At 49.2% G+C, this 24,170-nt stretch overlaps 1 protein-coding gene across 2 annotated transcripts in view; it reads left to right on the top strand.

The window, feature by feature from the left end:
* LOC139048074 (arylsulfatase B-like) overlaps positions 1–17,859 on the top strand; it is a 105,825-nt gene extending 87,966 nt beyond the window's left edge. For both annotated transcript variants that reach the window (XM_070522471.1, XM_070522472.1), the window contains exons 8-11: positions 1,080–1,385; positions 7,446–7,584; positions 14,318–14,654; positions 17,096–17,859. In XM_070522471.1, the coding sequence (XP_070378572.1) occupies positions 1,080–1,385; positions 7,446–7,584; positions 14,318–14,654; positions 17,096–17,263 (950 nt within the window). In that variant the 3' untranslated portion in view covers positions 17,264–17,859. The remainder of the gene's footprint in view (positions 1–1,079; positions 1,386–7,445; positions 7,585–14,317; positions 14,655–17,095) is intronic.
* Positions 17,860–24,170: the final 6,311 nt, after the last annotated feature.

The following is a 24,170-nucleotide window of genomic DNA, read 5'->3' as shown; positions in this document are numbered from 1 at the left end:
CATGTATGCGCGACGCGAATAATGTAGACCTTTGTGGAAGACACGCGGGTCCCAGCGAATACTCTGAAACATTTGATGACTGATGTATAAAAGCTGACGCGCTTGACCCGCTGAGCAGGTTTACGACGATCGCCGAGTGTGTTCGCCGCTATCCTTGTGCTTTGAGTATAGCGTGTATATTGAGGGCACAAGTTCGCCCAATAAAACGCTAGTTTCCTTAATCACAGTTTTGCTGCCTTCTTCACCGTCACTACTACGTGATACTATATTTGAAGTCGTTTAGCACAGCGCCTGCTCCTTTGTCTATCGATTTTTACACGTAAAGTGAGCTAATTGCCAACAAGTCTGTCGATCAGCTCTGCGTTATGAATATCAGGCCTGGCTTATAGCAACGACAAGATCGACAAACTGGGGCGTATTGTTCTGTTCTTTTCAAGTGCACAAGCAAGCATTCTGCAACAGTGTTGTGTCTTCCGGCTTTGTGTCCTCATTCATTTTGTGCCAACGCGTGTATTAGCTGCGTTCCTGCTGTTGTCGACATCTGTAGTTGTCTCAATCATTTCAAGGCGCAAGCCACTATGAAGGAAAGCGTGTGCTGCCTTAGCTACGCCATTCCCAGCCAGTGACGCCGCGGGCCGCCTGCATGAGTTATCCTAAGCCAGCCCTCCATGCCCCGATATTGAGAGCGGATCTCGTGAAAGCCTCAGAGATCAGGACTTCAATTTGCTGCTGATGTGAGATGATTAAAGGGTAGCGAAAGTCGGTAACACCGCTCACTACCCCCCAAGGGAACCAATCTGCCACAAAGTGACTGCCCATTTGGCCTGAAAAGGGCCACCGTGTCGCGCAGTGACGGAGTTTTTCGTAGAACATAAGTCTGCGGGAGACGCAACCAAACTGCTCCCGCGATAAAATGCCTGTCTGTACGCGCCTCCTTTGTTATCTTTCCATCCAACGTATTCCCATTTACTCATTGCAAATTGCCAGTGCGCGCACGCGTGTTCACACGTGCTTCTCTGTAAGCCAGGATACACTGCCAAAACATTGCGTAACATACCCACGTGGCTATCATTCTGCAGGCGCACTCCACGTGATGGACCGATCCGTGGGTGAGGTGCTGGCGGCGCTGCAGTCCCGAGGTATGCTCGCCGACAGCGTCGTGGTGTTCGCCGGCGACAACGGGGGCGCACCGCTTAGCAGCCAATTAGTTTCCAACGCCGGCAACAACTTTCCCTTGCGCGGCGCCAAGGGGGACGTCTGGGAAGGAGGCGTCCGGACACCGGCGGCCTTCTGGTACGGACGTCGCAGCGGCCGCCTGCCGCGGCCGCCATCGCAGCACGTGATGCACATCGTCGACTGGGCGCCGACTTTCTACGCGGCCGCAGGTACTGGGCGCAAACTCTGCGAGTGAATTGACTAATGGGCGAGTCGTTCCATGTCACCTTGTCCCAACCTTGGCACGCGACCATCTGCGATAGACTAAAATGCTTCTTTATTCATTTCAAACTAACACGAGAACTATTCCTCATAAATATTATCGGCAGGAAGAAAATTGTATGAACGGCGCGTCTGCACCAACTGCACTTTTTCGCAAGGAAGAAATCTATCCTATATATGCTTACAGCGCAAGGCCAAATGTAAAAAGAGAGAAATTTATTTACAGAAAGGCAAGGAGGTCAGCCTGTGCTATAACTTGCTCTGGCCTGCTACTCTACACTGGGGAAGAGGGACGCGAAGGGAAAGGGCTGATGAATGATGATGGTATAAGGAAGAGATGCGTATATACAAATTCACAAAGTTGTGGCCTCTCTAAAGCCGTCCGTCCAGCCCAGTGGCTTGGAGAAAAGCTATAGCGGCTCTTGTTACCAGGGCTGCGCTGTTTGCATTAGGCCAAGGACCTAAAAGAAACTCGTCCGATAGCGGTCTCTCCTGGATTTTTCCAATGGAATAGATAAGTTGCTGTCGTTCATGCGCGTAGGCAGGACACACACAAACTATATGTTCAAGTGTTTCTGGCACCTCACAGCATTCACAGTTTGGGCTAGTATCACTGGCACCCGCCGTGGTTGCTCAGTGGCTATGGTGTTGGGCTGCTGAGCACGAGGTCGCGGGATCGAATCCCGGCCACGGCGGCCGCATTTCGATGGGGGCGAAATGCGAGAACACCCGTGCGCTTAAATTTAGGTGCACGTTAAAGAACCCCAGGTGGTCAAAATTTCCGGAGTCCTCCACTACGGCGTGCCTCATAATCAGAAAGTGGTTTTGTCACGTAAAACCCCAAATATTATTATTATTAGTAGTATCACTGGCATCTATCATATGTCTATAACAGTTGGTGAATCCGACACCAAGGCAACACCAAGGCTAAATGTAGACAGATAAGAAACTGCAAGGACAGTGATGACTTTCCCAACTAATTTTATTCGCAGAAAAGTTTATAGGACTGTGCAATGAAAACAACGAAGTGAAAAATTCAGACGCATCTTTGTCACGTAACCATACCGCCTAGAAATATTGTTACTACTACGTCTTATCGACAGAACATGTGATGTTCAAATGAACTCTTTATTAGTGAAGGCACTTGATGACACACTTATGCCAATAGTTCCATGACACGCCATCCCGGGAGCCTAAATTATTTATCTTGTAGTTCTCTCCCCGTTCTTGCCTACAATAACGCAGCCTTGACGCTTTGGCATGCAGCCACACTCTGTGCAGTGTGGTGCAAAATGGTCTCCTACGCCGCCCCGCCTGACATTAATCTCACGTTCACGTAGGCGGCCATTCAGGCAAAGTCCGTTCTGCCCAACATAGCGTTTGCCGCCCGGAAGTGCGACCTTCTGCACGATGCCTTCTGCTCATCTGACCTGTGGCCTTCAGTGTTTAGTCCGGTAGCTACGTGGTACTACACCTTTTTGTGTTTTGTTTTTCATAAGCCCAGCAGCTTTTAGGGGGCCGAGAACAAGACAAGGATGCTCACCTGAGGCCTATCATCTTTTCGGGCCTTTAGACACAGCGCCTATATCAAGCGGAACTGCTTGCTTCGGCCACTGTGTGCTCTGCTGTTTTGCTTGGGTTCCTCTCATGCCGAGTCGTGCAGTTTTCTTTTCAGTAATTTGAAGGCATTCTCTGAAAGAGATATGAGCATGGGCTACGAGTATCGGGAAGTGACAAGGTTGTCGACATGCCCTCGGAAACCCTTTGGAATGGACACGAGCTTTCAAATAAGTAGAGCAAATCCTTGCAGATAGCGCTTGAGTCATAAAACATATCACAGTGCATCATCAGAACTTCGAAGTGCTATACTCAGTACATTGCAGAGAACAACAGACGGTGCCCTTATATGGAATCTGGAGTACTATACTCAGTGCTTTGCAAGGAACAACAGACGGTGCCCTTATATGTAATCTGTTTACCAAATCGCTTATACCTGCATAGTAAATATAGGCCCACTATAAATCGTAGTGGTGGGTCCACTGCGTTAAGTGCGTGAGCATGACTGTTTCTCACCTCCTGTATGACTGATGTCCAAAAGAAATTGAAAGGGTTCCACTGAATCGTAACGTCAGTGCTACCATTGACATTGGTAGCACTGACATTGACATTGGTAGCAGTCCCTCGGTTCACGAATAGTGCTACGCGGCAGGTATTATGGTGCGAACGATGCAGCGGCACACGAGCTCGTCGATAGCTGAATGAACGCACTAAAGCTCGGGATAAAGATAAAGTTGTTGTTGTTGTTATTATTATTGTTGTTGTTGTTGTTGTTGTTGTTGTTGTTGTTGTTGTTGTTGTTGTTGTTGTTGTTGTTGTTGTTGTTGTTGCTGTTGTTGTTGTTGTTGTATTCAGGGTAACTTGTTTACGAAAGTCATTGAAGATGTCATTGAAGATGGCATGTGCACATTCATACCTACAAAACCGTTCAAAAAGCCAAAGTAGCCTCATTGGTTTTATAAAGAACTTAAACTGGCAATAAAACTGAAAGACAGCGCACACTGAAAAGCAGGGCAAACAGGTCTTAGGAGAAGTGAAAACTTGAATTTAGGTGCTGTCGGGGGCTGTCTTTGAAAATATTATTTTGACGCTGATCACTGTAACCACTTTGGACGTGTTGAAGCCAGCATGTCACGTAATTCAATAAACTTCTAGAGCTAAGTGCGCTTTCACTCTTCTAAAAAGAGAGCCGAAGATTTGTGTTTTGTTGATTACCATGTCGATATTTTCTCGAACACTGCTGATGCGTTTGCAGAACATTTCTGTTCTGTATATAGTGTAAATGATTCTTCTACCTCAAATAAACTTCCCACTCAGTCTGTTATGTTGTGTACGCTATCACTCCGTGACGATTTTGTTCTGAAGTGTGCGAAGTGCCACAAACTTCCCCTTTCTTGTGGCGCTGATCGTATACGTCCCACACTGCTTAAGACATACGGAAGCATACTTGTCCCGTTTATCACTAGTATGCTCAACAGTCCGCTAAAGTCGAGTAGGTTTCCCAGCGCTTCGAAGGTAGAACTCGTAGTATCCGTACTCAAATCGGGTGCTAGACGTGCATCCACTAACTGCCAATCTAAGGGCCCTATAACGTAAAACTATTCCAATACGTTTTTATTCCGATCTCCTCACGTCAAATTTGCGTAACCGCCGACGCAAGCATCGGGCGGTGACCCGCAGCGTTGCCTCAACAGCCCAATTAAACGCTCTCTTAGTTTGTTGGAGGTGACCTTTCTCTGCGTTTAAAATGAATAACACTTCCTACAATGAGCGGCTTGTCTTATCTAATTGGCTGACAAGAGGCGGTGAGCACCCTCAAGTGGAGAGGGATTCCATGGGGCCCAGCCACTGCACTGAAAATCGATAACCGCATGAAGAGGGTGATGCCGGTGTCTGCGATTTGTACGCTTCCCCTTACTTAGCTTGCGGTGGCTTATTGAAAATCGCAGCGGCATGCAACGGAAGATTAAGAATGCCGCCAGAACGGATCCTCACCGAACAAGAGTTGGCAGAGCCATGTCGTATACGTGCGAAACAGCTCGATAACGTTATACTGGCACGGTGAAATGTTTATTATACGCAAATAAATTCATGACACGCGACCACTCCCAGTAGCTAGTGCCAGAGTAATCAGTGGGCAGTCATCTATTTCTTCCCGAACGGGGAAGCCTGCGGCTATTCAGCAAAAAATTCAGCTTTGTTCGGCATATTAATGCATCTCTAATGCGTACACGTCACATTGACGCGGTGAATTTTCGTGGTTTTGTGACGTCGCGAGACAGGCAGGTGAAGTGGGTGCAGCCCGAAATGTTTTGACCAATAGCAGAGGGCTAATGGCAAAAGGGTGTCGAATGAAAAATAAATTTTTTTGTTCGGTCCAATCACGCATAATCAGTGTGTGCACGTCATATCAGATGGGGAGCTATCGTGGTTTTTGAGACGTCGTGTGACAGACAGGCGAAGTGGAGGTGGTCCAAAAAAAATGTTTGACAAATCGTGGAAGGCCGATTGCAAAACTGCAATAGAAAAGTTTGGAATAGCTTTACGTTATAGGCGCCCTATATCTACCTACCCTCTGCGTTGCGTCAAAAGTGTCTGAATCTATATCGCATTCCCGCAGTTTTGTTGGTGCTACGAACATTTTAATAGATAAATAGCATGGCTGTGTAGCGGGCAGCTCCACGACAACGAACTTGGTCACATTTATGACTCAAGCTTCCAGTGTGGTCCATAGAAGGGGCCCATTGGACGCTTTCGACTTTGACTTAAGCAAAGTATCTCATGTAGCTTGCCATAAGCTCCTTATTACAAAGCTCACGCAGATTTCCAGAACTTCATCCATCACTACCCTCGCAACAAATTGCCTACGCAAACGGTCGACACTTCGTTCGCATTAATAGGCAGATTTCTATTAGCTATGAGGTCACTAGCGCAGTTCCTCAGGGATCAATTTTCCAGCGATGCTGTTAAGGGCTACTTCCCCGCTATCGTGTCCGCGTGTAGACAAAAATCCGAGAGATAGTGAAATACCGGGCTGACCCGCGGCGGAGGGGCAGTTCGCCATCAATAGGCCCACATACACAGCTTCGCTGGTCATCCTTCTTCACAGAGTGGAAGGACACTGAGGTTTGCCTCTGTTCTCTTCCTGGTGCTCATAAATGACATTTCATCTATTCGGCGCTCTTCATTCCTTATATATGCTGACAACCTGAAGCTATTTAAGACTGTCATCAATGTTCGCGACTGCATTTACCTCGAAAAAGACGTCATTTTTTCCACTTTCAGACTGGTGCAGACACAATAAGCTGTTCTTAAATGCTTCCAAAACTACGTAATAGGGTATATGTGGAAAAAAAGATGTGCAATTTTCATACACCCTTCGGGATGCTCCATTGCCCAGGGTCGATGGATTGTAATGTCTTGGTGCGTCCGTCGACAAAAAACTAAGCTTCTCTTCACAGGCTAAATATGCAAAACGAATATTGAGCATGCGAAGCGATACGTCCGATGTGGTCTCGAACTATTTCCGAGCTGACGGCACAGCAGTGATGCCGCACTTTCAGGCGTCAGGCGGACTACACCAAAATGGAGGCAGCTGAAGGTGGGCGGGGCTTAGTGATAGCGATTTCAAATTTAAATTTACATTTCAAATGTGTCCTAAAAGGGTGCGCGTTTGTGTGTGTGCGCGCGCGCGTGCGTGCGCGTGAATTTATTCTATGCAATTTCTGAATGTTTCGTACATATGCCTTGCAGCAAATCGCCGAACATAAAAGAACTACAATGCAATGTTAGACTAAGTAAAAAGCTAAGTCTTCATACCTAAAGTGAAAAAAATACCACCATTACCACTCGCCGGGCGCGCCGCATGACTAAAAAGGCGCGGCTCTTGGGCATGACCTCCGAGATTAGCTGGCGCCTGCGGCTTCCCGCAGAACGCTGACAAATCTCGGAGCCATTACGCTGGGTCTCACGGCTTATGTTAACCACCAGACGCAAGTATCGTCTGCTTTAGCGCTATTTAAGGCCTCCAGTAAAAGAAAATCGACGATTGCCAGCCTTCCACCTTTGCCAAGGTTGCGCCAGTATAGTGCTATACGGTTATAATTTATTACCAATTTAGCCAACGCAAAGTTTAATTGCAGTTGGGCTTACAGTTTTAGAAGCCTATTCACTTCCGCACTTACCCGCCGTGGTTGCTCAGTGGCTATGGTGTTGGGCTGCTGAGCACGAGGTCGCGGGATCGAATCCCGGCCACGGCGGCCGCATTTCGATGGGGGCGAAATGCGAAAACACCCGTGTGCTTAGATTTACGTGCACGTTAAAGAACCCCAGGTGGTCAAAATTTCCGGAGTCCTCCACTACGGCGTGCCTCATAATCAGAAAGTGGTTTTTGCACGTAAAACCCCAAATATTATTATTATTACTTCCGCACTTACTGTTCTTTCTGTAAGGTGGAGACGTTTCGGACCTCGGCGACGTGGACGGAAAGAGCCAGTGGGAGGCGCTGACTGAGCGCAAATGCATCGACCGCGGGGACGTAATCCTGGAGATTGAAGGCCGGAACGAGGCGGCTGCCATCATCTCCGGCAGGCAAGAGATAAATTATCCGATAGAAAACTTTCGCACGGTGGTCAACTGACACTTGTCGAGAATGCGATTTCGTGACTTCACTGATGACAAGGCGATAATACGTGGGGCTAAACCATCTGGATGCGATTGTGCACGGTTGCACTCATGAGATGCCTCTTCACGTCTCGCCCTGCTGGTCGCCACACTATCTGGCGGCTGCCTTCTCCCGAGGAGCACGTTCTAGACAAGTGTCGTGAACTCTGCACGAACCCATCCCGCTAAAAGACACGAGAAACGCAGAAATTGTTTTATCAGAAAACCGCCGACCCGATATGACCTCATATTTTTCAAATCGGAGCAAAGGAGCATAACTGTAGTATTTGATTGCACCATTTCTAACTATGAAGGGTGGTTATTGTATAGCAAATGAGTCCATTGGTTCGTTCGTGCCGTCGCATCGTTCATGTTTTCCGCCGGCAACGGCGCAATATGACGTAAAAGGAGTCCGCTCCTTCACAATGTGAGAATATATTTTAACGCGAGCTATTTGCCGCGTAACGCTTGTGATGAAATGTTTTACAGTTTTATTTAGTGTGCACTTTACTTGCAATGTTTTTATTGCGTTTAGTAGTCATTAGAAGCAGACTGACGCATATCCTTAAGCAAACTGCTTTAATGCGATAATCATTATTTAGAAACTTTACCCACTTTGCAGTATGTATCTAAGCTATTTGACCTAGTAACTCAAGCTGTCTGCTAGTAGCTTGAGCTAAAGTGCTCTGGCAGCTGTCTGGCCTTTAAAACACCTGCCGGCATTGCGCAACTGGTATTGCGGGCGCGGAGCGATAGCCTTGATTGAGAGCGCGCCAGCCAGTGTTGCCGGCTTTCTTTTTTTTTCTAGCGTCCCTCAACGGAGATAAAGAAGCCATTAAGAATTAGATAAATTTGGCCTCAATGTCGCCAACATTGTGGCTAGAAGGGCTGAGTAAATGTTGTAAACTGACCCGTGCAACGTTTTCCACCCGAACCTTCTCGAGTGAGGCTAGCTTAGCACGACACTTTGAGGAACTATCAGACGTCGTTTGGGACATCATCGGCATTAGTGAGATTAGAAGAACTCAGGAGGCCTGTATATTGCTGAATAACGGACTTGTTCTCTGCTGTAGAGGTCTCCTAGATAAGAAGCAATACGAGGTATGATTACTAATAGATAAGGACATATTGGGCAGCATAGACGAATTTTACAGCATTAATTAGAGGGTACCTGTAGTCGCAGACAAACTAAATGAGATGTATAGATTAACGGCAGTACAAGCCTACGCTCCAACATCCAGTCATGGTGATGAGGAAGTAGTTCAGTTTTATGAAGGTGTTGAATTAGTGATGACAAAAGTGCAAACTTAGTACACTGTAGTAATGGGCGACTTCAATGCAAAAGGGGGGGGGGGGGGAAGCAGGCGGGTGAACAGGCAATGGCAACTACTGTGTCGATTCTAGAAACACTAGAGGTGAGATGCTGGTAGAATTCGCAGAAAGCAATAAGCTGAGCACAATGAACACTTTTTTCAATAAACGTGGCAACAGAAAATGGACCTTGAAAAGCCCTAATGGTCAAACAAGAAATTAAATTGATTTCATACTTTTTGCCGATCCCAGCATAGTGCAGGATGTTCAAGTAAGAGGTAGGGTAAATTGTAGTGATCATAGGTTAGTGAGAGCCAGTATCCACCTCAATTTAAACAGAGAAAGAGTAAAATTGGCCAAGAAAAAACAGGTCAACCTAGAGGCAGTAAGGGTAAAAGCAGACAACTTCAGGCTGGTACTTGCAAAGAAATATGCAGCATTAGAGCAGAGAGATGATGCTGACGTAGAGCTAATGGATGAAACCGTAACTAGGCTGCCTTCAGAAGCAGCAATTGATGTGGGAAGCAAGGCACCAATGCAACCAGTAGGCAAGCTATCCCAAGTAACAAAGGATCTAATAGAGAAACGACAAAGAATGAAAGTGTCCAACTTAAGAGATAAGATAAGATTCGCGGAACTGTCAAAACTGATAGACAAGGCGAAAATAAGTAATATTCGAAACTATAGTGTAATAAAAACTGTATAAGTCGTAATAAATGGACACAGCCTTAAATCAGTGAGAAGGAAACTTGGCATAGGGCAAACCAAGATGTATGCACTGAAAGATAAGCAGGGTAATATCATCAGCAATCTCGAAGATATAGTAAATGAAGCGGAAGATTCCTATATTGATCTGTACAGTACCCAGAGGAGTCAGGATACCTCCATTAGCAACAGTAATGAACAGAATACAGAAACTCTTCCTATAACTAGCGATGAGGTCAGAAGGGCCTTCCAAGACATGAAACGAGGAATAGCGGCAGGAGAAGATGGAGTAACAGTCGATTTAATCAAAAATAGAGGATACATAATGCTTGGAAAACTGGCGGCTCTTTATACGAAGTGCCTATCGACTGCAAGGGTCCCGGAAAACTGGAAAAAGGCAGGCATTATTCTAGTCCGCAAAAAGGGAGACGTTAAACAATTAAAAAAATTATACACCAATTAGCTTACTCCAAGTATTATATAAAATATTTACCAAAATAATCTCCAATAGAATAAGGGCAACACTGCACTTTAGTCAACCAAGGCAACAAGCTGGCTTCCGGAAGGGATACACTACAATGGATCACATCGATGTCATTATTCATCTTATCGATAAATCCGCAGAGTACAATAAACCTCTCTGTATGCCTTTTATAGATTACGAAGAGGCATTCGATTCAGTAGAGATACCAGCAGTCATAGGTGCATTGCGTAATCAAGGAGTACAGAACGCTTACGTAAATACCGTGTAAAATATCTATAGAGGAGAGGTTCTACAGCTACCTTAATTCTACACAAGAAAAGCAGGAAGATGCCTATAAAGAAAGGAGTCAGACAGAGAGACATTATCTTTCCAATGCTATTCACTGTGTGCTTGGAAGAAGTATTCAAGCTACTAAACTGGGAAGGATTAGGAGTAAGGATCGACGGCGAATACCTCAGCGACCTTTGGTTTCCCGATGACATTCTTCTGTTCAGTAACAATGCAGACTAGTTAGAACAAATGATTGAGGACCTTAACAGACAGAGTGTTCGAGTGTGGTTGAAGATTAATATGCAGAAGATAAAGATAATGATAAATAACCTGGCAAGGGAACAAGAGTTCAAGATCGCAAGTCATCCTGTAGAGTCTGTGGAGGGGTATGTTTACCTAGGTCAACTAATCACAGAGAATCCGGAGCGTGAGAAGGAAATTCACAGAAAAATAAAAATGGGTTGGATGGCATACGGCAGACATCGGGAGCTCCTGAATGGGAGCTTGCCGTTATCATTGAAAAGGAAAGGATACAATCAGTGCATTTTACCGGTGCTGACATACGGCGCAGAGACTTGGAGGCTTACAAAGAAGCTTGAGAACAAGTTTAGGACCGCGAAAAGAGCGATGGAACGAAGAATGCTAGGCATAACTTTAAGAGACAGAAAGAGAGCAGTTTGGATCAGAGAGCAAACGGGCATAGACGATATTCTAATTGACATCAAGAGAAACAAATGGAGCTGGGCAGGTCATGTAATGCGGCGGTAACATGAGCAGGTTGAAAGCATCGTCAGCGATCCCTTTCAGTAGATGCCCAACCCTGACTGACTCAGCCATATCGCTGTAGGTCTTACGGCACATAGCCAGCACGTCGTGGATGCAAGAGACCTACGATTCTGTGGACGTCTGGGCGTGAGCCGCTAGTTCTTTCTTAGCGGTGCTCTTCCACCCTGTGGAATGGCCGCACAAGTCCCTCAGCTTCGCTTTGGACGTGTCCCAGTCTTTAAGCTCTTCCTCGTGGTTGTCATACTACACCTTGGCCGCGAATTGCAGGTAGAGGACCAAGTTAGCCAACATGATCGTCAAATCCCATTTGTTGTGGGCGCTTACACGCTAATACGTGGCGATCCGGCCTTCTACGTCGAGGTGGTCGGTGCCGCAGAACGTTCCTGGATCCCGCGGCTGAGCCACCACAACCATCGGCGTTGTAGGCGTTGATGAGGGCCACGCCATATCGGGTCCTTTTCCGTCCATCAGGTTGTGCAGTTCGAGATGACCACTGCAGAGCTCCGTTGTTTCTCGTGGGTACCCCGCACCTCCACCAATCTGTTACTTTGAAGAAGTCACATATGAAGATGTATTTACGATATTTGCAAGAGAGACAACGATGCATAAACAAGACGGCTGTCGAGACCGATTTCACCTCAACACGCCAAATCGTCTTCTTCTGACTGGCGCCATTTTGGTTGTGACGTAACAATATATATATATATATATATATATATATATATATATATATATATATATATATATATATATATATATATATATATATATATATATATATATATATATAGAGAGAGAGAGAGAGAGAGAGAGAGAGAGAGATGGAACCATATCGTGAGAAGCTAACAAAGACACCAAGGCAAACATAGGGAAAATTACTTGTACTGACTAATTGTATTAAAGAAATGATGAGTTAACGGCGATGAAAGTGGAAGAAAAAAGAACTTGCTGCAGGTGGGGAACGATCCCACGTCTGCGCATTACGCGTGCGATGCTCTAACCAATTAAGCTAGTTTCTCCCCATCCACTTTCTTGAGTATTTATGTGTTACTGCTATAACTAACCTTGGGAGTGTTAGCGTAGTGTTAGGCAATGTTAACCTTGGAGTGCTAACCTTAGGAGTGTTTATATATATATATATATATATATATATATATATATATATATATATATATATATATATATATATATATATATATATAATATCGGGTCCCTCGGTTAACCCCCTTTCTTCTCGTTTATATATATATATAGTCCAACCGTTGAAGTATTCCAATACGAGTTGAGTCAAGAAGAGCTCGTAAAATAATACACGTTACTGATGCTGATATTGAAACGCGTTGTCATTGCCACTCACCAGAAATGGCGCAGAACATGTAGCTTTGGGAACCAGCGTGGCTTCTTGGAACGACGTGCGAGATAAGGCGGCACCAGTGAACCAATGAAAATCTCGTAGGCGGTGGGGAGGGATTTTAGTCAGATCCGCTAAATTAACTATTACCAGTTGCACTCGTCTGCCAAGGAGCGCTTAATGTTGTTAATGAAAAAATTTTGTCAATACCCATTCCTTAAACTTGGTGAGAGTGCTTTCAATAGTACTGTAAAAATTAATGTGAAAGAGCAATAAGAAACGAAAATGTTCCTTTTTACTGCAGATTTTTTTCAAAGGAAGGAACAGATGTTATTTTAACAATATGCGTTTATAGGCTTGCAAAGGGATAGAAAGCTGGGCGATTTGGTACGGTAACATGATCTTGGGTTGCAACGCGAAGGGACACGGACACAGGTTAGAATCAGGCAGGACGAGCGCTAACTCTCGGCTAAAATTTTTATTGAAACTAAAAACATATATTGATGTGATTGCAAACAACCGCAGCATAGGAACATGACAAGATATAAGGTCTTTATTGCTTCCTTTTTTTGACTTCCTTACCTCCTGATTATTTAACTGATGTCGTTATACCTTGTCGTGTTCTTATGCTGCGGTTGTTTTCAATCACATTAATATATATTTTTCGTTTCAATAAAATTTTAGTTGAGAGTAAGCGCTCGTCCTGTCAGGTTCTAGTGTGTGTCCGTGTCCCTTCGCGCTGCAACCCAAGATCACGTTGACAGGCCTGTTGGTTCATTATGAAAGAAATAAAGAAAAGCGCAAACTTCAAACGAAACGCAGATTCAAATAGCTATTACAATCGGTGGTCCTGTGAGGGGTTACTATCTAGCATTACAATTCTGGGCAAGAGCGGGTATGCACTTGCGAGAGAGATATTGGAAGCGTGCCATATTAGAAAGAATTAGAAGACCTGTATAAGTGACACGTCTGTCTTGCTGCTTTGAATTTGTTCGTCTTTTCACTGTTTTCAAATAACGTTTCCGTGTAGCTTCACCAACCACGCAAGTATACGCAGGTAGACGTCGTATACGCGAGCCAACTTGCCTTAGTTCCTCAATAAAGTACAGCTGCTATCAGGGGGAGTGAAGCCCCTCAGAGCATGCCCATATGGACTCGTAGGGTGATACTCGGATGCGGCGCGTACTGGCGGGTGTCTTGGCGCCAGGTGTCTTGTCAGTGGTCAGATTTGAGATGTTCTACACGGCGTGCTCATCTGTACGGTGCAGGATCTGTGACAATAACACGCCAGCATTTGAGTCGTTCGTGATACAAACATGAAAGCTGCAGTCCTGTGGGCAGAAAAAGGTTACTCCCTTAATGCAATAAAGTACACAATTATATTTTGTAGAACTACAAAAGAAGTACACTAAAGAGATGATTTTGGTTAAATTATTCGATGTACTGAGTACTCTCACTTGACCGTCGGCGAAGGAATTTTAGTGGACATTCCCCGTGTTCTTCGCCTCCCATAGAATGCGTCGTAGTTTTCTTGACCGCTGTGTTGACAACGTCGCCATTTTTGAGTCTGCTCTCTGCGTCACCTCAGTTATTTGGCGGCCGCGGAAGAAAGACTTCGTGGCATTTTTCCTTTAACGGGCTCGAGGCCTATACCAAATTCTTTTTTTTTCTCCGGTTCGTAGTTGCGCAAACAGCGCAGAACGTGTGCGGGAGGTCGGTATACAACCTCTGTACGAAACTGTCTGTACTCCCAGGTACAAACTGGTAAACCGCTCCGAGGGATACTGCGACGCGCTACTCGACAGTCGAATTCCCCTGCCGGAAGGAGAACCTCCCGAAGAGGTCGACCTGGACGCCCTCATGGAATCGTCCAAGGCCTGGAAAGCTCTGCAGGAGGCGTCCTCCGACTCGGGGTCCCGCCGCCACTCTGCCCCGAGGGCCGACTGGCGCCGTGAGGCAACCATCACGTGCAGCGCCGACGGGGCAGACGACCCCGCGGCGGACGACTTTGACCCCTGTGCTGCCGTCTTCGTGTTCGACATCTTCAGCGACCCGTGCGAGATTAACAATCTGGCATCATCTTTACCCGAGGTGAGAGAGTGAGGCGCAGTGAGTGAGTGAGTGAGTGAGTGAGTGAGTGAGGAAGCGTGTGAGTGAGCGAGCGAGCGAGTGACTAGGTGAGTGAGTGAACGATTGGGTGAGTGAGTAGGTGGGTGGGTGGGGGGGACCGAGTGGCTGAGTGAGTGAGTGAGTGAGCGAGCGAGTGAGTGAGTGAGTGAGTGAGTGAGGAAGCGTGTGAGTTGGTCGGTCGGTTCGGTCTAGCCCGGTCGTATATTTCCAACTGCTTGTAGGTACAGCGGGGCGCGGTACTTGCGGAGACGACGGACGTTTGCGCGCATGCGCGAGTAAGAACGGGTGCGAGAGAGAAATGTGGGGTGTTTTGCTCCTTGAAAATACGACTCTGCCTAGGTACTACAGAGAAGTTTCTTGGCGCGCGTTGTATGCGCTTGCCCCTAGGCGTGCCGGCAGAATTCGCGGGGCGCGGTAGTGCTGAACTTACCACCGCAAGTTGGCGGCTCGAGGCAATTATATTTATTCGATCATGTTTTTACCAATGAAAACAACGCGTCATTATTTCGTATTATTGGCGGTGCCTCCAGGACACCAAAGCGGCAATGGGGGCATCAAAGCTAGAAGCCGGACTGGTCCGTGGGTTGGGGGTCGCAGAGGCCGAAGCGTTCCAGGGCAGTATAAGATCGGCTGTCAGCTATCGCGGACAGCCAATTTTTTAAGCGAACAACCCCTGCACCGCTTCGGCCTCTGCGGCCCCAACCCACGGGCCGCCCTGCTTCCAGCTTTGATCCCCCGCTAGCGCTTGGGTGCCCCGGAGATCCGCCGCCTGCTTTAATATAACCTCAGGTGCTTTCCTGAGGCCTCCGTTTGCCGGTTACGTGTGCCCTCCTGGAGCAGTGCTTGTAAAAAATCCGATCTATCACCGCGACGGAAAAAGCGACCCGCGACTTTTATAACACCAGTCAGAACATTTTCTCTTCAGACACAGCGATCACCAAGCGGCGTCCGCGCCCACTGCCTCACCGCGCGGGCAGCCAGCGGCGGAGCGTATAAACCAACTCGACCGCACTCCGCAATGCCGGCATGTCTAGGGGACAAACGTATACAACGCGCTCTAAGAAACCTCCTCTGTAGTGCCTAGGCTGAGTCATATATTCAAGGAGCAAGAGCCCCCAGATTTTCTCTCTCGCGCCCGCTCTTACTCGCGCCTGCGCAGAAACGTCGAGCTCCGTCAAAAGTGCCACGCCCCACCGTACCTACTAGCAATTCTGAAAACGCAGCCCGGTCCGGTTAAGTTGGCCTGTCGGTTGTCACTCCAGTTAATGAGCATACGAGTAAGCGACCTAGCGAGCGACCAGACGACCGATCTGCTGAGTAGGGTAGTATGTTACCGCACAATCGGGAATACAACCAGCGCGATGTGTTGCTTAGAGTTCTCAAGCCGTAAGAAGAAAAACAAATTGCCACCTCATAGCCCCGTTCCTGCAACTTCGTGCGTTAAATGTACCATCAGAACACCTAGCTTCGCGAACAACGCGCGCCGATCAACGTCGGGTTCATTGCAGCAGCTGCGATTTCCTGTCGTCATGCCGGGCTTCAGGGCACCATACGGCGGCACGTGACACAACTACCCGCCCAACACAGCGCACTGCCATCTGTTGAAATGTTTGAACAATGGCGTGTGTCAGTTAACCTCGCATCAAGGCAGAATAAAAACAAATTCTGCAATTCTACCTCACCACGAGGCTAGCAGTTGAGGTGAGGTACGGTGTCAAGTGCCATCTACGCTGCTTTACTCGGCGTAGTGCTCCTATTTTAATAGCGCACATTCCGCAAAATAAACGAAGCCAACGCATGAAGTTAGGGAACGAGGAAGCCAAGGAAAGGATGGGAAATTCAAATGTTTCTTTCTTTAATTGGAATGTACAAATACGAAAATGGAAAGAAGAGCACGAGCGACATTCGTGTCAGCTATATGCTGCTGTCATCAAGGCGTACATTGAACGCTTAAACACGTGTTAATGTGAGGCTACAATATTGTATGTGGCTCCACCATGACGCGTGCGACCTCGGACGAGTAATTTTTACCAAGGGGCACTTTTTGTGTATCGCCAACCTGCACACTTTTTTGAGGCGGTCAGTGTACTGACTGTAGCGCGTGTAAAGTAGTTTTCGCATTCATTTTTTGTTGGTGTTTATCCTGGTCATTGTTCTCGTTCTCGTGCTCTTGTAATTGTTAATTTTATGCAACGACACTTACCAATTACAAGGGCAAGGTCAAGGACCTGATGGTGGGGGCAAAATACAAGAAAGCAATGAGTATAGTTTACAAGGGGCCGTAAAACAAGCCCACTTCGTAAGAAAGCTGGCAACAATAAAGCACACAGCACGGGCATATGGGGAGGTTTTCGTACCAGGAAATTTGCATACAATACATCGTTAACTTTCTTTCTTTACAGGTGCGTGACGATTTACTTGGTAGACTGACAACGTACCGTGCGACCATATTATCTCCTCGCCCGGCGAATAACGAAGCGGACGAGCGCGGTTACCCGGAATACCATAACTGCACCTGGTCGCCCTGGTTAGACGTGGAACCATCGCCGCGCTCAGAATGTCCATGCTGAAAAGACTGTCATCGCACAACAAGCTTCAGACACGATTAGATCGCCATGTGACACTACGCGCTAAGCTCTCATTACTGTCATAGTTAGCTCTACCTCATGATGTCCAGTGTTTATAATAGTACGGAAAACCTCCCACGTACAACACGAGCATTTTCCCCCCAGGTATACTTGAAGTCACCGTCACTAGGTAACGTTGTCGAACATGATCTCCAAATTGTTGTTTACACCGAACAGGTCTGGCACACTGACCAAATTGCTATGTTTGTGAGAAGGATGAAACCATAGATCAGTTTTTCATTGCCTGTCAACAATTTATCAGCTGGCAAAAAAAAAAAAATTAGAAACGCCGTTCCGCCTTCTTGAACGTATATACCTGTTCTTTGGTACTATTAGATGCCTCGACTCTCACAAACAGCGATGGGAAAATTCTCACTGGCATGCTTGACTTGCTGTTGGGTGTTGTGCGATTGAATTGCAAAATGCAAACGAGAACATGGTTTCTTTTCTCGCCTGATTTAGTTTCGGTTTGTATTGTTTGCATTTCTTCAAATTTCTCTTTAATGTTTAATAAAATACGCTTGCCAATTTCCACCACACCACCTATCCTCAACGGCGTTTTTTTTTCTGCACGTTGCGTTATTTGTTCTCCGATTTTCGGCAACTCGATGCTCGGCCAATCCCTCAGAGTGGGGCCATTGACGCCGCAGTGCTCCACATCCTGCCGCGTGCTTCACACATTCGTGGCAGGCTCACTCGCCGACAAAAGGTCGAGTTGTAGAGGTTGGGTGCCGAGCTTACAATTGCGCCGACTGTGACGTACCACCCTCTGGTCTCATATGTACCGCAGTCCGTGCAGTCCTTCGGGCACGTTCTGCTGCACCACTACCGAGATCGCGAACCAAACACGAGTGCTCTGGACTTGCCCCGAATTTTTTTGTCGGACCCGTCTACACCACCTCCGCGCTCGGGCCTTCGCCCGGTGCGCCCTCCCGACCTCGAACACGGGGTTCATAGACCGTTTTACGTTCTCCTGTTATAGACTTCACGCATGAAAAAAAAAAAATTCGGGTACTCACGCGTATGAATGTGCTGCTGTGCCGTACTTAAAGGCAAGCTTTCGAATAAAAAAAAACAACGTATTGTTTCCCACTGAGTTCCTGCACGCCTTTTTGCAACCGCTTGACATCACAAGCGTTACTTAACAATAAACTTTACAATTACGGTGTCCTATTAACTTGTTGTTAAGAGCTTATTGTTCTCGAACTCTATTTGTTTGTTTGCACAATAAAATTCCACTGAGACCGTCAAATAATATTTGCAAAGTTGAATGTTATGATTTCTCTTTATTTCCAAAAAAGTATCTTCTCGATCGTAAGTCAAACACTTGAATGTATTTTTTATTGAGACGAATACTCATAATTCCGAATAGAAATGGAATAGTATTCAGTATTCCATTCGCATTCGATTCAACTCTCAACTATTCGAAGTTGCCGAATATTTTTTTTTGTTAGAATACTGCAAAAGGGAAAAGTTGTTGCGCTCTACAAGTACAAAGGCCAATGCAACTGCTGCGAGAGAACACGGTTGTTGCGCTGACGATAACCCAGCTCACGATAAAACGCCTGGAGAAAATCACTTATACACAATATCTACAGGTCGTTCAATAAGCATTCCTTGCCTCGCGCTACTTAGAAATTTGTAGTCTTGATCTAGGCAACTCAACTTATTAGTTGGCTAATGTCACAGTTTGATTTCGTTTTGAAACGATGCGCAGTGCTCTGGTATTGCACTTAGCTCCTTCAACGAGCACTAGCACACACTATAACGGGGTGGGTCTGGTAACGTACGCTATGTTGGTTTCAGTACTGTCATTGTCTTGCTGCACTATAGATACGGCTGCATTTCTTTCTTTCTGATTGACAAGCTTTGCATTTGACATTACATCAAGTTTTTAACTGCATTATATCTACCAGGCAGTGGCCTGTGTCATGTTAGTTTTCTTTATTTTGTCTTATTAGATAATTAGCGAAGAATAATTAACCAACTCCTGAAGCAACGAAGCTAGGAAAAAAATTTCCAATTAGAAAGTTGCAGAGCGGCTTGCAAAACGTCCGAATCAACAGTGTCAGTCTTTCTATCTATTACGTATTACGTTTTTTCCAGCTTTACCCGCGAAATACAAATGCCCGCGAAATACAAAAAGACCCACTACGTGACATGCCCGCTTGTCCGTCGTGATTGCACTGCTCCCAGGAGAGACGCTGGCGTCGGCGTCGAGAGCAGTCGCACCTCACGTCGGATCCGCCAATTTTCAGCCCTCGTGCCGGTTCTTCTATCCCTATCCGGACAGTTTCTTCATGAGTGGGTGAAGCAAGTCGTCAGGACCATATCGATACCAGTCGTATACCAATACTCGCCCGGGGTGGCCCAGGAGAGTTTTGGGAAGCCCTTGACCACGCCGTGCGCCGACCTAGGCCTATCCGGCCTAGCTCGAGTGCGGCCGCCAGCACCCCAGCGCGCAGACGAAGGGACGACCACCCGGCCGCCCGCCGCCGCCTCGTCGCCCATCTCCCGGCTACCCACCGCCATGGAGATCGCTGTCCAAGGACAAGAGGTGACCCCCGATGAACTTTCGGATGCTTCCTGGAAGACGCCAGGCCTCCGCGCCCAAGAGAAACGCCGCGCAGCGTTGCGCCTCACCGCCGCCGACGCAGCTAAATCGCCGCGATCGAAGCAGGCAAGTGCTTCGCCTCCTCAGCCCCGCCGTCGCGCTCCACTCCCTCGCCTTCCGGCCGACACGATTCACCTCGTCGGCCGCCCCAAAACCCCCGTCGACCTCACCAAACTCCAGCCTTGGCATTTGTACACCGCCTTGCTGCAAGCAGCGAGCCTGCAAGACCTCCCGCCCGCATCTCGCGACACGGTGCGGATCCACCCGGTCAACAACACCTTTACGCTCAGCGTCGCGGAATCGGCTCGCGCTCAAGCCTACCTCCGCATCACCTCCCTCACGGTGTCCGGCACCACTATCGCCATCCACCTCTACGCCCCACCACCGGACGACGCCCTACGGGGCATACTCTACCACGCCTTCGACGACTTCACAGATGAAGCCATTCTTGACGATCTGCAGGCAAGCAATCCTACACTCTCTATTGTGGGTGCCCGCCGTATGGGCAAGACTCCCCACATCTTGGTCACCCTCACCGACCCCAAACTACCCCGGTGGATCTTCTACCATGGAGTCCACCTTCGCCTCCTCCCTTTCCACAACAAGGTGGAGGCCTGTTTCAACTGCCGCTCGACTGGCCACCGGACCGACGTGTGCCCCGAGCCACAGCAAGACAGGTGCCGTCGTTGCGGCGACTTTCACCCCCCACCGCTCGAGGGCTCGCCCCCGACTTGCACCCCCCGCTGCATCGTTTGCAACGGGAATCACTCAACGCATAGTTCCAACTGTAAGCACCGCTACGTGCAGCGCCCTCAACCCCCGAAGCAAACGGCGCGCCGTCCTCCGCCGCCTCCGCCCTCCAAGTCGACCAGTGACTTCCCACCCCTCGCTCCAGCGGCGCCCAAACCAGCCTCTAAGCCCAACCAGTCGACGTGGTCCCGCGGCCCCCCCGGCGCTCCCTCGGCGTCCTCCTCGCCGCAGGTCGTCGCACTGCAGCAGGAAAACGCCTCCCTACGGCAGCAGCTCACTGCACAAACCGCTACACTTGCGGCACAGAAGACCCAAATTGAATCCTTCCAAGCCCAACTACGAGCTCTTGAGGAGAAGCTTGAGGCAGCCATCACGCTCCCATCATGTCTGCCCTCCTCAATCGCCTCCTCCTCTGACATGGATGTTCAGACTTGCGAAGGAGGCACTAGCAAACGCCGCAGACCCAACACCCCTCCTGCATCTCTCCACTTTTCCGAAGAGCTCCAGGCAGCCATCAAGACGACCCTGGTGGACCTAGAAAAACGGCTGGATAGCCGTTTCACCTCGATATACCAGCTTCTCACGGCACAACAAGAAGCCCTCAATGCCATGTGCACCGACCTCACTGCCTATCCCCCCGCCACGTCCTTCCAATCTCTCCAAGAGACGGTGGATAGCCTTCAAGCTTCCATGCTCGCAACCATCCGAGCCAAGCCACCGCTCCACGTCCGCACCACCTCATCCTCTGCCGCCCGACCCTCGCAAGCACCAGCCGAGGCAATACCTCTTTCTTCCGCTACTAATCATGGCTGACCGCTCTGTCGTCACCGTTTGGCAGTGGAACTGCCGTGGTTTTCGCCCCAAGCGTAACCACCTCCTTCTACACCTTCAACAACTGGACCCCTCGGTCTCTCCTGACGTCATCGTTCTACAGGAGACTCACGCCACCATTTCCCTCTCGGGTTACGTCGCCCATGACCAAGTAGCTCATCACCCTCTGCCCCATCCCGTCACGGCCATCCTCACTCGGCGGACGCTCACGGTCAATCGAGCCGATCTGCCCTTCCCTACGGTCCACCATGTCTTTATCGAGGTCCTACCTCAGCGACGTGAAGACCCCTCTCTTTTTATTCTTAATGTTTATACCCCCCCACGCGTCACCAAAGACCTGTCGCTCGTTGCTCTGCTCCGTGCCGCTGCAGCGAGAGCAGCCAAATCCCCCCTCCTCGTTCTCGGTGACTTCAACGTCAGGCATCCGGACTGGGGTTACTCCAAGGCCGATGGCCCCGGCGCGAGGCTGTGGCAGCTCGCACACGACTTCCACCTCTCCCTGCTCACCGACCCCACGCAACCCACGCGCATCGGCAACAGCGTGTGCCGCGACACCACTCCGGACCTCAACTTTTGCCGTTACGTGCACGACGCGCGCTGGTCCAATACACATCAGTCCCTGGGCAGCGACCACTACGTCCTCGCCATCCAAGCCCGTACCTCCCCGTGCAAGCCGCGCCCACACACGACCCGCTATACGGATTGGGATGCGTTCCGAGCCCGCCGGCTGCACTCTGCCACCCCCGACATCGAGGACCTTTCGATGTGGACCGACCAGCTACTGGCGGACCTCGACGGGGTCACCGCCTCGATCGCCACCACGGAGGACCATCCGGCAATTGACTCCCGCCTCGCCCACCTCTTAGCCGCTCGCACGAGCCTCACCAACCGTTGGCATAAGCAACGTCACAACCGTCGCCTGCGCCGCCGCATCGCATACCTCGATCGCGAGATCGAGCATCACACAACTGTGCTCGCCCTCCAACAGTGGGAGCAGCTTTGCTCAGGGATCTCCGGTCAGTTGGGCTGCAAGCAATCGTGGCATCTCCTCCGCCACCTCCTCGACCCTGCTTCCGCCAAGTCAGTCGCTCGGCAACAATTACAACGCATTGTCCGGGCCTACCCCGGCGACACACCGTCGCTGATAGCAGACCTGGCCGCCAAATACCTCCAACTGACACCCCCTGGCACCTCTTCTCCCCCTCTCGCGTCCTACTCCGGGGCCCCCAACCCCGAACTAGATGCCGATATCACGGAAGCTGAAGTCTACGCGGCGCTACACAAGCTCCGCACCACCTCTGCCCCCGGTCCAGATCGCATTCCCAACAAACTACTCCGAAATCTTGATGCCCCTTCGGTCCTTGCCCTCACTTCGTTCCTGAATGAGTGCTGGCGCTCCGGCAACCTCCCCCAGTCGTGGAAACACGCTCGCGTGGCTTTCATCCCGAAGCCGGGCAAGAAACTCACAATCGAGAACTTCCGGCCCATCTCACTCACATCGTGCGTCGGCAAGCTCATGGAGCACGTCGTCCTAGCTCGCTTACAAACGTACACCGACGCTCACCACCTCCTTCCCCACACCATGATTGGTTTCCGCCCCCACCTCTCCACACAAGACGTCCTCTTGCAACTCCACCACGACCTTCTCGATGCGCCCACCTTCTCGGACACTAAGGCTCTCCTTAGCCTCGACCTTCACAAGGCGTTCGACAACGTCTCCCATTCGGCTATTCTTACCGAACTCGCCACCATCAACCCCGGCTCTCGCACCTACCACTACATTCGCTCCTTCCTCACGGCCCGCACGGCCGAAATCATCGTGGGAGATCTCTCGTCTCCCACGTATGCGCTTGGATCTCGTGGTACCCCTCAGGGCGCTGTCTTGTCGCCTTTCCTTTTTAATCTCGCCCTTCGCTCACTTCCCGACAAGCTCGACCGTATCCCCGATCTCAAACACACCCTGTACGCGGACGACGTAACTCTTTGGGTCACGTCTGGCTCCGACGGGCACATTGAGCAGACGTTGCAACACGCAACTGACGTCGTTACAAGTCACGTGCACGCGGCCGGTCTCGCTTGCTCGGCGGCCAAATCGGCCCTCCTCCTCATGCGGCCCCCCGACCGGCGTCGCCACAAGACGCCTCACCCACCATCACGATTCACGCCAATTCCACTCCCGTTCCCGTCGTCTCGCATCTCCGGGTGCTCGGGCTGATAGTACAGTCAAACCGCCATAATGCTCACACCATCGACCAGCTCTCGCTTTCGGTTCAGCAAACCGCGCGCATGCTTGCTCGTGTCCGAGCGCGGCGCATGGGCATGCGCGAACACGATCTCCTCCGCCTAGTGGACACTTTCGTCGTTTCCCGTCTCACGTACGGCCTTCCTTATACTCGTCTTCTCAAATCGGAACGCGGCAAGGTCGACGTCCTCATCCGCCGTGCATACAAGACTGCTCTCGGCCTTCCCCCCAACGCGTCCACGGCACGTCTCCTCCGCCTGGGAGTCCACAACACGCTCGACGAACTGATCGAAGCTCACCGCACCGCTCAGGTGCAACGCCTTCATCGTTCGCCGACCGGTCGCTACATCCTCTCTTCCATCGGTCATGACACCCCTTCTCACCCGCCAGACCTGGTCTCACTACCGCATGCT

The sequence above is a fragment of the Dermacentor albipictus genome, chromosome 7, assembly GCF_038994185.2.
Source record: "Dermacentor albipictus isolate Rhodes 1998 colony chromosome 7, USDA_Dalb.pri_finalv2, whole genome shotgun sequence".
NCBI lineage: Eukaryota > Metazoa > Arthropoda > Arachnida > Ixodida > Ixodidae > Dermacentor > Dermacentor albipictus.
The sequence above is the reverse complement of the archived record's forward strand: the minus strand, read 5'-3'. Positions and strand labels throughout refer to the sequence as shown.